This window comes from Amia ocellicauda, chromosome 6 (assembly GCF_036373705.1).
Source record: "Amia ocellicauda isolate fAmiCal2 chromosome 6, fAmiCal2.hap1, whole genome shotgun sequence".
In the NCBI taxonomy this organism is placed as follows: Eukaryota; Metazoa; Chordata; class Actinopteri; order Amiiformes; family Amiidae; genus Amia; species Amia ocellicauda.
In genome coordinates, this window is record NC_089855.1 from 33640240 (window position 1) to 33654536 (window position 14297).

General features: G+C 39.7%; 1 protein-coding gene across 2 annotated transcripts; it reads left to right on the top strand.

The window, feature by feature from the left end:
* The first annotated feature begins 856 nt into the window (after positions 1-856).
* poglut1 (protein O-glucosyltransferase 1) lies at positions 857-13486 on the top strand. 2 transcript variants are annotated; one of them, XM_066706982.1, is made up of 11 exons: positions 857-980; positions 3612-3702; positions 4136-4279; positions 4792-4927; positions 5118-5239; positions 5812-5871; positions 8149-8248; positions 8462-8520; positions 9012-9179; positions 9893-9949; positions 10082-13486. In XM_066706982.1, the coding sequence occupies exons 1-11, from the start codon at positions 905-907 to the stop codon at positions 10236-10238; spliced, it is 1170 nt and encodes a 389-aa protein (XP_066563079.1). In that variant the 5' UTR covers positions 857-904; the 3' UTR covers positions 10239-13486. The 2 variants fall into 2 exon arrangements, with proteins under 2 accessions (XP_066563079.1, XP_066563080.1); XM_066706983.1 differs by lacking the exon at positions 857-980 and adding an exon at positions 1097-1276.
* Positions 13487-14297: the final 811 nt, after the last annotated feature.

Sequence of the window (14297 nt, forward strand, 5' to 3'; positions counted from 1 at the left end):
TACAGTACAGCTATAGTGCTGTGGCAACTCAGTGTAAATTTCAGGTCTCCAGTTTTCAGATTTATGCTGCACATAATATAAGTCTCCCCTACCATAACTGACAAGCATTCACTTAAGGATTGTATTGAAATGGAGGGAAAAGGAAAGGTTTTCATTCCTTTCTACCAATGCAAATGTGCTCTAGTTCAAATTCAGAGCCAGGGAGGTTTCAGGGGATGCAAATAGATTTTTCATCAGATCAGGGCAGTACCTTAATGGGAGGCCAGCGCGGTTCCAAATTCCTGATATTGTGAATAGTCATCAATTTGAGACCATAACCCTGGCTGAGACCTTCTGAACCCCAGCAACCTCCCAGTTCACCCACTCCAGACAGCTGCAATGAGACTGTGTGTCTGAGTTTATGCACATACAGAAATGTGATTTTACAATACTGGTTTATAAAGGTTGTGGTTGTGATCATTTGAGTTATTAGATTAAGAAACAAACAGACACATACATACATAAATACACTATAGAAAATATGTTGATTTCAAAGTGCACTTATATAGTATTTTCAGAAATGTAAACACTTCTGTATATCTGACAAACGTGATTTCTTGATTTGAGACTTATTTAATATTAAAATAAAGCAATGTTATATGTTGTATCGGATTGATTCTTAATGTTTTATGTATTCATATGGAATGTTTATGGGTGCACTTTTTTAATATTTAAGACGAAACATGCTCAATATGCGGTAGTCCTATAAATACAAACATTATTTTATGTTTTCCTCTCCCTGGGAAAAGTTGAAGCGCGCCCGTTTTGATGGCAATACGGTAATGCCTCTGTGGCGAGAAAAGTTTTCAGACCTTACTAGGCGCTGACCGAGCGTTCACGTAGACAATTATATGGCCAAACAAACATGGAAACAGTAAAGCTGTTGTTGGCTATTTTTATGTTGCAGTTTTACGTATTTGGTTTCAGCGAAGCGGAGACAGGTAACCGGAGCTCGGGGGTTTCTGTGACACAATGTAGTAAAAATAGAGCCGTGTATTCCGTCTTCACTTCGAGTCTGTATTGAGTTGCGCACTGAAGCCGCACAGAAAGTGCGACTCGAGCTGGATTCCATTCATTGTCTGCACAACGTCAGTGCGAGCGAATTGCGTTTTCAACGTCGTATTTTAAAACGGCATCGTTAAAAGTCGACGCTCGGTTGCGGTAGCGACATTTATTTCCAGTACATTTGCTAGGTGTTGTTTGTCATTGAGGAAGTCTCGTTTGATGCACAGTGAAGGTAACCAAAGAAAGGCATTAGGACACGGTTACACATTGGATAGAAAGACATTAGCCGCCGTACTGAATATCGCTAATGCTAAAAAAAAAATGTACCTCGATATGTTGCATCGCTTTGCAAGAGCTGTACTAAATAAACGCTCTTTGAAAAGTCTGCAAGGTTATTAGGGATATATTACTATTACTACTACTACTAATGATCAATACATTCATTATCTGACTATATAATTAAGCAAGTAATTGATCAATGCACCAAGTCCATTGTTTTGAATGGAAGAACTGCTGCTGTATTCTACTTGTGTTATTGTGTAGCACACATACCATTCTCAGACCAATTCCTCGTCTGTGTGATGAGTATTGAATAGAGATGATGGATGCTTGCATATATAGAAGGTTATAGTGTTGATGATATTATGTATTGTTTAGCAGACGCCCTTACCCAGGGCAACTTACAGTTTTTACAAATACATAAATAGTTGAATAAGAGAGTGCTAAGATGTCCAGTCTGAACAGCTATGTTTAGAAGGTGGTCAGGGACTGTGTGGTCCTGAACTCAATGGCTAGATCATTCTATCACTTAGTCTTGAATTGGATGCAAGCTTAGATTGGGATTCAGTGAAGGGAATGAGTAGTGGAGTTTCATGTGCAAATCGAGGCAGAGAGAACTCCAGACTAGCAACCACGTTCTGGATGAACCGGTGCAGGCAGGTAGCAGATGCAGGTAGGCCAGTCAGGAGGGATTTGCAGTAATCCAGGTGGGAGTGAACCCGAGTCTGGACAAGAAGCCGAGTTGAGTAGTTGATGAGCAAGGGTCAGATTCTGTGTATGTTGCTCAGGAAGAATCAGCAGGTGTGAGTAAGAGTGGAGATATGCTGGGAGTAGAGGACAGATAGGGGTCAAGGGTGATTCCAAGATTCTTTGATGAAGGAGACCGTGAGAGTGTGGTAGATTCCAGGGGGATTGAAATGGAGAGATCAGAAGAGGAGGAGGGAAAGATTTGAATCAAACTTTGATTTGGAAAAGTAAATTTTGACATGATACAAGTACATCCAGCAAGATACAAGAGGCCATCAGAAGAGTGATAAGATCTGGGTATTATCTGCATAGAAGGGGTAGGAGTACTTATGGGATGTGAGGAGGGGCCCCAGAGAGTGGTTATAGAGAAAAACACGAGGGGGTGCAGGACATATCCTTGGGATACACCTGTTAAGAGAGGTTGAGGGGTGGACAAAGGACCACACCATGTCACCTTTTAGGTACCTCTGGTGAGGTAGGAGGAGAATCGGGTAAGAGCAGTGCCGGAAATGTCAAGTTCGGCAAGGGAGGAGAGGAGAGGAGAATGGAGTGATCGACAGTGTCAAAGGCTGCAGAGAAATCGAGGAGGATTAGTACAGAAGAGAGGGAGGCAGAATCAGTGACAGATAGGAGAGCAGTTTCAGTGGAGTGAGCAGTGAAAACCACATTGCAGAAGGCTGAAATGGTAAACTTATGGTAAACTACCTACTCAAAAGTTTGAGAGGAAAAGGAGAAGGGAGATGAGATGGTAATTCTATAGGGAGGTGGGTTGGGTGGGTGGGTCAATGGTTGGTTTTTTGAGAATTTGTCGCTGCAACATGTAATAGTCTATCACAGGCAATAGTAAAGAATTTGAAATGTATCCCTCACATCCTGTTTGCGATATGTGATCAGTGCAGGAAAGCAAAACGGTCTACTTTTCTCTTTTTTTCCTCTTGGTGAATTTGTATATTGTGACTTCCACCTTAAAAAAAGATCAAAGGGGAGTAACAAAATAAACACATGGTCTTTTAAATATGATCTCCAGTAGCAAAAAGGCATCAGTATTTGCAATGAAAACTCAGCAATGAGAATTTTAAGGCAAAGCAATTGTGATTGTCTGTGAAAAATCAGTTGCTACATGTGCTCTTTTAATGTCTATTTTGGAGGCTGAAACAGTACTGTGTCTTTGTTAAGCAACCTGTGAGAGAGCATTATTACACAGAGAAAAGGAAGACTCACATTGTATAGCAGGCTGATCCATGGCAATATTGGCTAGCTGTTTAATTAGAAAAAATAATACATTTACCATTGTTTTAATTATTCTGTGAATAACTGTGCATCAGTGTGTAAGTTAGCTATGTTAAAATATCCAGCACTAGTTGCTAGCTAATCAAACAACCTGTAAAATCTGATCATATTGCTGTAATGTGCTAATTTAGTGCCAGAATGAAATGCTTTAAAATCTTTTTCAAATATTCAGTGTGAAGATAATAGGCAGTGTACATTTTTGAGAAATACATTAAAAACTGTACTTGTCTGTCATCTGTCTTGTTTTCTAGGTGGAAGGTGGAAGAAATACATTGATAAAATCACAGAAGCCACTCAGAACTACCGGCCTTGTGAGACACAAAACTGTAGCTGCCACATCAGGTATGGTATGGATGTAATGGTACTGCTTCATTTATTTAATTGTGAGTAGTGGTGATCAGGATTATATTTATATAGTTTAATTAACAAATTATGATCATTTAATAAACGTGAAAGAAAATAAATTCCTGAGAACCCCAGGCAATTGTCATTGAACTTTTTGTCTAAGTCCCCCAAATCATTTCATTGAAGTAGCAGTTTTTGGATGGGGTCAGGCAGTTTTTACTCCACTAAGCCAATTTAAACCCAGCAAAAAATTACTCCAAAAAATTAAACCAAAAAGCTTAATCACTGCACTAATGAATACAAAATAAAAAAGCAAGCCCTTACACAATCGTGCAGGTTCCAGACAACTTAAATGTGGATCCAGGGATAGGAAGGATTCCCCCAGTTTCTAAAATACTATTTTCCGATTTGTTGTTTGGTATTCCGACAGCGTATTACAAGATGACCTCAGTCCATTCCGTGTAGGAATCTCCAAGCAGCTCTTCAAGGAAACGGTCCAGCGTGGTGTCGGGACACACTACCAGGTCATTGACAAGAAGCTGTACAGAGAGCAGGCTTGCATGTTCCCAGCAAGGTGAGAACTATTATAACCCTTCTGTGAGTTTAACCTAGGAATGACCGTACATATGTAGGGAAGAGCAACAACTTTAAAAGAAGAAAAATAAGTCTAACAGTAGCTATGCATGTGGATTGCTTCAGATGACGGCAGTGAGAGCTACTTACTGGGTTACACATCACCTTGGGGTTCTGGCAACCAACACAATGCTAAATGTTGGTCTTCACTGTTTTGTAGGCAAGCAATGTGTTTGTTTACTCATATGTCTTGACTACTCAGCAAGTGATATTAGAAAAGTCTGAAATTTGGCCCTCAAAGGAACCGTCCCTTGTGGTAAGGCAATTGTAGTCTGTACTCAGTTCCTGGAGAGTCTCTGACGTATTAGTTTTGGTAGCTGTCTTCAATCAGGGGTGTTAATCTTGAATATAAAAAAAAAATACTTTTCTGACAAAGGCTCAGGTATGTGAGTCAATATTCCCAATAAGTTGTGCCTTTAATGTTTAGCTGTGCTGCCTGTTTCCTGAGTGCAGATGTAGTGGAGTGGAACACTTCATTCTGGAGGTGATTGACAGGCTGCCAGACGTGGAGATGGTGATCAATGTGAGAGATTATCCCCAGGTACCCAGGTGGATTAAGCCAGTCCAGCCAGTCTTCTCTTTCAGCAAGGTGAGAAACCGCTCAATAAAGATAAGTTTTATTTAGTGAGGCAAGTTTCTTCCAAACGTTTTTTTTTTTTTTTTTTTTTTTTTTTAATGTATATAAATGTAATATATACAAAAGTAAACATTTAAGAGCTAATGAGGCACAACAGATCCAATCCAATCCCGATGCTTCACAGCTTGCTTTGTATTTTTAGACGCCTGAATACCAAGACATCATGTACCCAGCATGGACATTCTGGGAAGGAGGTCCAGCAGTGTGGCCAATCTACCCCACTGGTCTGGGCCGCTGGGATTTGATGAGAGACGATCTGAAAAGGTACAGTCACGATTTTAGTGGGAATGGCACCAAATTAAATGTTTTTGTCACTTTCTTTGAACTTATTATCCCTGGTTACTCACTACTCAGAATTCAGGGAATGTGACCAATTCCTAATTAAACACCCCATAAGTTGGCTTACAACTGATCATATTCTGGAACTTCTGGAACTGATATCCTGAACATGAGCAAAAAGGTTTATAGATGGTCCCAAATCGGACTAATCAATACATTAGCAGTATTTACATAGTAATACAAGTAATCAATTAATGTCTGTCTATCTTTAGCCACACAACAATCAGCTGAGTCTAATCATATTATATCATTTGTAAAAATGAAATCATACACTAATCGAATAGTAAACTTGCTGCTGTTTTCACCCTACTCTTCTCTTCCTTCTGATTGTTTATGTGGATAAGAACATAGATTTGAACATAGAACACAGTTAAGAACATAGATTTGCAGCTTGCTTTTATATCCAGATGATTTTGTGGGCATGACACAGCATTTGTCATGCAAACGATACATCAGTCAGAGTGAAGTAAAAAAAAAAAAACGATTTATCTTTGAAGGTCGGCAGCACAATGGCCCTGGAGGAAGAAGGAACCCAAAGGATTCTTCAGAGGGTCAAGGTTAGTTTTGAGGTTTCTACTTTTAGAATATTAAGTGTGTTCCTGTGAGGTAAACTTAAAAAAAGGAAAAAATAATAATAATTTAAAAGCCTGAAAATTGGCAAAATACCAATATCTAAAGGATAAACAGTCTGTTAAGAACACAATATAGGGATGATGAAACCTTTTATATGCTCTGGGGTGATATAACTTGCAGGAAAGGGCTACAGAGGATTTCTAGAAATACAGATGAAGCAAGTGTCAAGACCTCTCTGTAGTATCTACCAGATTGTGGCCACCATGGTTTACGTAGCAATATATACAGTACTGTGCAAAAGTTTTAGGCAGGTGTGAAAAAATGCTGTAAAGTAAGAATGCTTTCACGAATAGACATGTTAATAGATTATATTTATCAATTAACAAAATGCAAAGTGAGTGAACAGAAGAAAAACCTACATCAAACCTACATGTGGTGTGATCACCCTTTGCCTTCAAAACAGCATCAATTCTTCTAGGTACACTTGCACAAAGTCAGGGATTTTGTAGGCATGTAGTCAGGTGTATGATTAAACAATTATACCAAATAGGTGCTAATGATCATCAATTCACTATGTAGGTTGAAACACAATCATTAACTGAAACAGAAACAGCTGTGTAGGAGGAATAAAACTGGGTGAGGAACAGGCAAACTCTGTTAACAAGGTGAGGTTGCCGAAGACTGTTTACTGTCATACACCATGGCAATACTGATTACAGCAACAAGGTAGTTATACTGCCTCTCCCAGACAGAAATTTCAAGGCAGACAGGAGTTTCCAGATGTCCAAGTTCTTTTGAAGAAGCACACAGAAACGGGCAACATTGAGGACCGTAGACGCAGTGGTCGGCCAAGGAAACTTACTGCAGCAGATGAAAGACATATCATGCTTACTTCCCTTCGCAATCGGAAGATGTCCAGCAGTGCCATCAGCTCAGAATTGGCAGAAAACAGTGGGACCCTGGTACACCCATATACTGTCTGGAGAAGTCTGGTCAGAAGTAGCCTTCATGGAAGACTTGCGGCCGAAAAGCCATACCTCCAACGTGGAAACAAGGCCAAGCAACTCAACTATGCACGAAAACACAGGAACTGGGGTGCAGAAAAATGGCAGCAAGTGCTCTGGACTGATGAGTCAAAATTTGAAATATTTGGCTGTAGCAGAAGGCAGTTTGTTTGCCGAAGGGCTGGAGAGCGGTACACAAATTAGTCTCTGCAGGCAACAGCAGTGAAGCATGGTGGAGGTTCCATGCAAGTTTGGGGCTGCATTTCTGCAAATGGAGTTGGGGATTTGGTCAGAATTAATGGTTTCCTCAATGCTGAGAAGTACAGGCGTCTGATTGGCTCCAAATTTATTCTGCAGCATGACGACGACCCCAAACATACAGCAAAAAACATTAAGAACTATCTTCAGCGTAAAGAAGAACAAGGAGTCTTGGGAGTGATGGTATGGTCCCCACAGAGCGTTGTTTTGATGATGGTGGTGGAAAGCGCTGTCTAACACTGTTCAGTTGGGTTGAGATCTGGTGACTGCAAAGGCCATAGCTTGCGATTTACATTATTTTCATACTCATCAAACCATTCAGTGACCCCTCGTGCCCTGTGGATGGAGGCATTTGTCATCCTGGAAGAGACCACTCCCATCAGGATAGAAATGTTTCACCATAGGAAAAGGTGATCACTCAGAATAACTTTGTAATGATTTGCAGTGACCCTTCCCTCTAAGGGGAACCATGCCAGGAAAATGCCCCCCACAGCATAACAGAGCCTCCGGACCCCTTCACTTTAGGGATCAAGCAGTCAGGCCTGTACCGTGCTCTTGGTGTCACCACACATGCACTCACCCGTGAGAATATGGTTAAGGATGACTCATCTGACCATATCACTTTTTTCCACATCTCTGTAGACCAGTGCCTATGGTTTTTGTACCACTGAACTCTCAAATGTGCATTTGTCCTTGTAGTGAGGGGTTTATGCACTGCCATCTTGATCCAGAATCAAGGTCAACTGGGCCTGCTCATTATTTTTTATACATGCCACAGAGCATGATAGGATGTTAATTGCTTAATTGTATCATGCAGACCACCTGTTTGAAGGCATCTGCATTTGTTATGTTCCTCCACTAATTTATTCAGGTTTTTCCTTTAATTTGTCACCTGTCTGTATGTTAAATTATACAATTATCAAACTGAGTGTTTATTGTATGAGGAGTTTTGCATTGCTGATGTGAATAGAAGTATATGTTGGATTTTGCTCTTAACAGAACCAGCCCTGAAAGAGACCCTCTTATTTTGCTATCCCGTGAGGCCCCTGAATTAGTGGATGCAGAATATACAAAAAACCAGGCCTGGAAGTCAGAAAAGGTATGTCCCATTTCTACAGCAATCAAAGTTTTCCTCCTGAACCTTGAGATTGCATTGATTTGAGCTGATCTTCTTAGTTCAAACAGAAGCATCTTCCCAGATACTTACTTGAGAGCTTTTGTTTAGGTGTCACAGTGTGTTGGTAATTATCATAACCTCAGTGGCAGTTTTGACACAGAAATACATCAGAAACTTGCTCTTTCATTCCTATAGGACACACTTGGAAAACCCCCTACTAAAGAAATTCCTTTATTGGATCACTGCAAATACAGGTAAGAGACCAAAGTGAGCTGGGACCAAAAGCTAATTTATTTTTCATCATATCAAAGGTTCTTCATACACATTTTATTATTGTGTTTAGAATGACAAAACACTGTCTGGCTCATTTTGTACGCGTAGGATAAATATCACAAATACCACTGGCTTCCATTTCAACCACACACAGTGATATGCAAACATATCTGATCTCAGCATATTCTTCATATGGTGCTGCAGGGATAGCAGAAAACACAAGATAGAGAGAAACAATTCAGAAAGTAAAATGGGTATAGCTGTAATGAAGGGTACATTTGAACCCATTCCAAATTCATCATTTGCATAGTTTGCTTTTGACTGGAAATCATATTACCTTCGGAGTTATCTGTACTAATAATAGAGTAACATATCTTCAGAACGACTGGCTGTTCTCTTTGTTCTGCAAATTAAGTTTCCTGTATGACACATTTGGCCATGCTTAACCCATTTGCTTCTGCTCATCTGCTAGGTATCTCTTCAACTTCCGAGGTGTGGCGGCCAGTTTCCGCTTCAAGCACCTCTTCCTTTGTGGCTCTCTAGTTTTCCACGTCGGAGAGGAATGGCTGGAGTTTTTTTACCCACAGCTCAAGCCATGGGTACACTACATCCCAGTGAAGCAGGACCTCTCCGATGTGAGGTGGGCATGCGTTTGTATAGGAGAGCTCACTCTGAAGCAAAGGAGGGGGGGGTGGGGGAAGGGTTAAGATGCAAATTAGGAGATGATCAGTTCAGATTTGAAAGTGAAATGAGCTCAAGTTGAAGGATAACCAGAAAACCCTGCAGGCCTACTTGAACTGAGATATGCAGCCCTGGTTCTGACAAAAAATTATTTTAGCCCCTGCACAAACTTAACTTACAACGAGCCTATTCTCTGATTCGCCTGTTTAATTTACTTTTACACCTCAATGACAGTTCATGGTTAATTTGGTTTAATTGTATTAGGCATACTAAAGCTAAAATCAAAGTCACATTTCCAACAAAGTTCTGCCTTGTCTTTGGATTATTATGCATCACAGTTAGTTTACAAAGTTTAGCTCATGTAATTGAGTCCCTCATATGCCATCTATATAAAATAGAAGGAAAACATTGAAAGGTAACCCTATAGATTTCCCAGTAGGCATGTATACTTTAATTTAGATGTGTGTATATATGAGTGTGTATTAATACATATGCATGTAATACATTTTTAATATAAAGGGACATGCATCTTTTGTGTATATCTAATTAGATACAAACAATATTACATATTTAATACTGAAGGCTGTATGTAATATTAATAAGTAGTATAATTTGTAGATTTATTGCTTCCTGCAGCATCAGGTGATCATTTTCTCGTTTTGTGTCATTCAGGGAGCTGCTTCAGTTTGTGAAAGAAAATGATGACATTGCACAGGAAGTGGCAAAGAGGTAAGATGAGCTTGCCACAATATCACACAAAACTCAACAGAAATGCCTCAATCGCTCAAGAGCTGGTCTTGTTTTAGTACTTGCAAAAATGTTATTAAATTATTTTTTTGTTTTTTGCTTTCATTTCACTAGAGGACAAAAGTTCATACTGGATAACCTGCAAATTGAAGATGTGGCCTGTTATTGGGAGAAGCTGCTAACAGAATTCGCCACACTCCTGAAGTATCATCCAGAGAGGAACACCAGCTATAGCCACATCACCCACAAACCTGGGAAAACTGAGCTTTGAGAACTACTCTGCAGCTGCCATTAGAATGTTCCGGGCTCTACTCGAAGTACGAATCCACCGTTCACTGCCTACTAAGGTGAAAATGAACACTTGATTATGGGAATCATTAAGCCCAGAGGATTGGCCTCAATATGTATAGGCCACACTTGATGTTTTCTCACTTCCTGTCTCAGAGCCTTGCCATATTCACATGAGCTGCTTTGAGTGGTTAATAATAATAAGACAAAACACCAAGCATAAAACGTCATGCACCAACCTTCATGCACGACCGTATTGCAGTATTTTATGCATCAGTCTGAAGATTATGCTGCAGGCTCCTTTTAACTTGGTATAAAGGTGTTGATTTATACTGTTTTTTTTAGTTTTGTTTGAGGTGGGGCTTAATTTTATATGTCAAGACTCTGTACTGCAACAAAGTAGCAAGTTTCTGCATCACTGAAGGAAGAAAAATAACTTCCGCACAATATAGTAAGAATAATATATTTCTTACTTTTAAACCAAACCAAAATCAGTGATACCATAGAAGAGAAGTCTCCAATTCTCTGGGAAAGACCAGCATTAGAAAAAGGAATTTTAAAAGTAAATGTTTTTATTACAGTGGTAGCATATTTTAGCATGGCCTTTCTCAAGCCCCAAGAGTGTAATACAGATTTTGAATTTCCTTTTTTGAAACTTGAGAGATGAAAACTTCCCCTCATTACTATATAACCCCCATATATTGAGTATTGGGCAATGCCCCCAAATGGTACTAAATATGGAAACTGAAAATGGACTGAATGTTGACCTATTGTTGCTTGTCCTCCCAGCATAAACTGCATTTGAAGTCTTATTTGCAGATGGACACTGTTGCAATCCTGTCTGATTTGAGTTGTATTGTTTTTCTACACGTTTTCTAAGGCATAGGACTGTTGAATGAGAGCAGAGCAGGAGATCCTTTATTACTGAAAACAAAATCAAAACGACAGCACACCATAGCAAAGATAGACCTTGAGACTGCTGCTAAAAAGGCTACAGTGATATCTGCATATTGTAGTCATTATATAGTGGCTTGCATAAGTATTCACTCCCCAATAAGTTGTTCACATTTTAGGTCATGTCACAGTCTGGAATGAAAATGTATTTAATTGGGATACCCTTCCTTTTGTATTGTGAAACAAAAGTTAATTACATTTAAAAAACTGAAATGTGTTGGTTGCATAAGTATTCACCCCCCTGAGTCAATACTTGGTAGAACCACCTTTGGCAACCATTACAGCTGTGAGTCGTTACTTTTCTGGGTAAATCTACCAGCTTTGCACATCTGGTTCCTGTATTTGTTTTGCCTGTTCTTCTTTCCAAAATTTCTCAAGCTCTCAAGTTGGATGGGCATTGTTCAAGCTTTGACACAGATTGGATTGAGGTCTGGGCTTTGACTGAGCCATTATAGGACCCTCAGCTTCTCGTTTGTAAACCACTCCAGTGTAGCCTTGGCTGTGTGTTTAGGATCATTGTCTTGCTGAAAGGTGAACTATCACCCCAGTCCAATGTCTCTTGCATACTGAAGTAGGTTTTTCTCTAGGATTTTCCTATATTTGGTTTACATTCAGGCCAAAAAGTCTCCAACCAGAAAATCTGTTGCCATGTCTTACAGTAAAATCCAAATGTGATTTTCTGTAATGACTCTCTCTCCCCCACTTTTCCTTATAGACTGACTTTGTGGAGCACCCAGGTAATAGTTGACAGATGGACAGTTTCTCCCATCTTGGCAGTGGAACTCTGTACCTCCTTCAGAGTTACCATTGGCCACTTGGTGGCTTCTCTGACTACCGATCTCTTTGCCCAGACTTCCTTCCTGTGGACGGCCTGCTCTAGATATAATGGATTTATAAGGGCTTTTCCAAAACTTTCTCTGGAACTTGTTTTGAAAGCTCCAGGGTCTTCATGGTGTAATTCAGGGGTGGCTAACCCTGGTCCTGGAGAGCCGCAATCCTGCAGGATTTCCAGGTCTCTCTTAATTACCAATCATTGGATATCTTGAACACAGGCACATTTTGCCTAATTAAGACACAATTGGTTCAATTAAGCAGTTAACAATCTGGATAGAACAAAAGCCTGTAGACCCTGCGGCTCTCCAAGACCAGGGTTAGCCACCCCTGGTGTAGTTGGTTGGATATGCTCTCTGACTTCCAGAAACAGGTGTGTTTAATCTGAGAACATGTGACACTTTAATTGCACACAGGTTGACTCTATTCAAATGATTGCAACTGGAGGCAATTGGCTGGACCACAGCTTATTTAAGTAGATCATAGCAAAGGGGTTGAATATTTATTCAATCACGTTTTTTATTTGTAGTTAATATTTCGTTTTCCAACATTGACACTATGTAATACTTTGTATAGATCAGTGATAGAAAATCCCAATTAATCAATTTTAGTTCCAGATTGTAACACTACAAAATGTCCAAAAGTCCTTAGGGGATGAATTCTTATGCAATCCATTGTATAACCCATAGGTACACACTTGCATAGCTTCAAGGACCAGTTTAGGTTTAGCATTTCCATTCAAAAGTGTAGACATGTAGAATGTTGTTTTGCTGTCTGTAAGGTATCTCCTACCTGGCTTTTGTTTTCTGTTGTGCTAATGTACTAAGTGAATAATACCCGTGACTGAATTCTTTGTAAAAGCTAGACTATACGGACATTGATACACTTGATCAGTAGAGAAGGACATAGAAACCGTTCTCACATTAGAGGTACTGCTGTGCAATAGTGAGTAGGTGTAGTTCCCAGCCCTGTCCATGGATAACTACTGTCTCTGTTAGTTTTGTTCCAACTGACCTCTTAATTGAAGCCTTAATATAACTAATGAATGTCTTATTTCAACCTTGTCAGTTGTTTAGAGCTTTTAAACAGGTGGAGATCTGTAATTAGGTAACAACTGGGTTGCAATGAAACCTGCAGGACATGGGTTGGGAACTCACACTGTATAGCACATGGAAGACTAATGTTTTGTTGTTGTTGTTGTTGTTGTTGATGATGTTCATGTGACATACCAGGAGGTTAAAAGAATGTACTGAAACTAAACCTAGATATATCAACCACTGATTTTACTCAAGCCTAAAATCAAAATGTAATGCAGTATTTTTTTTATGAATTTAGTTTTGTAGTTCAAAGAAATGCACATTAACATGATTTGTCCAAGAAAGTCTAATATTGTATTGCATTTCATACTTCATTTTTTAAATAAACTGGTCTTGGAGTTTTCATAAATCATGGTTATGTATCTTTTTTGTTTCCATTTAATGCATACAGAAGAAGGATATGATCATTCATATGGATGTTAAAAACATCCACTTCCTTCAAAACTCATAAAGTGAGGGAACAAAGTATTTGATCCCCTGCTGATTTTGTTTGTTTGCCCACTGACAAAGAAATGATCAGTCTATAATTTTAATGGTAGGTGTATTTTAACAGTGAGAGACAGAATATCAACAAAAAAATCCAGAAAAACGCATTTTCAAAAAAGTTATAAATTGATTTGCATGTTAATGAGGGAAATAAGTATTTGATCCCCTATCAACCAGCAAGATTTCTGGCTCCCAGGTGTCTTTAATACAGGTAATGAGCTGAGATTAGGAGCACTCTCTTAAAGGGATAGCTCCTAATCTCAGCTCGTTACCTGTATAAAAGACACCTGTCCACAGAAGCAATCAATCAATGGCCAAGACCAAAGAGCTGTCCAAGGATGTCAGGGACAAGATTGTAGACCTACACAAGGCTGGAATGGGCTACAAGACCATCGCCAGGCAGCTTGGTGAGAAGGTGGCAACAGTTGGTGCGATTATTCGCAAATGAAAGAAACACAAAATAAGTGTCAGTCTCCCTCGGTCTGGGGCACCATGCAAGATCTCACCTCATGGAGTTTCAATGATCATGAGAATGGTGAGGAATCAGCCCAGAACTACATGGGAGGATCTTGTTAATGATCTCAAGGCAGCTGGGACCATAGTCACCAAGAAAACAATTGGTAACACACTACGCCTTGAAGGACTGAAATCCTTCAGTGCCTGCAAGGTCCCCC

Bases quoted from the DNA above. Each gene is read 5' to 3' on its own strand.
- poglut1 (XM_066706982.1), top strand. From the start codon at position 905: ATGGAAACAGTAAAGCTGTTGTTGGCTATTTTTATGTTGCAGTTTTAC. The intron at 981-3,611 runs GTAACCGGAGCT...CTTGTTTTCTAG, and splicing joins TTTCAGCGAAGCGGAGACAG to GTGGAAGGTGGAAGAAATAC. The intron at 4,280-4,791 runs GTGAGAACTATT...TCCTGAGTGCAG, and splicing joins GCTTGCATGTTCCCAGCAAG to ATGTAGTGGAGTGGAACACT.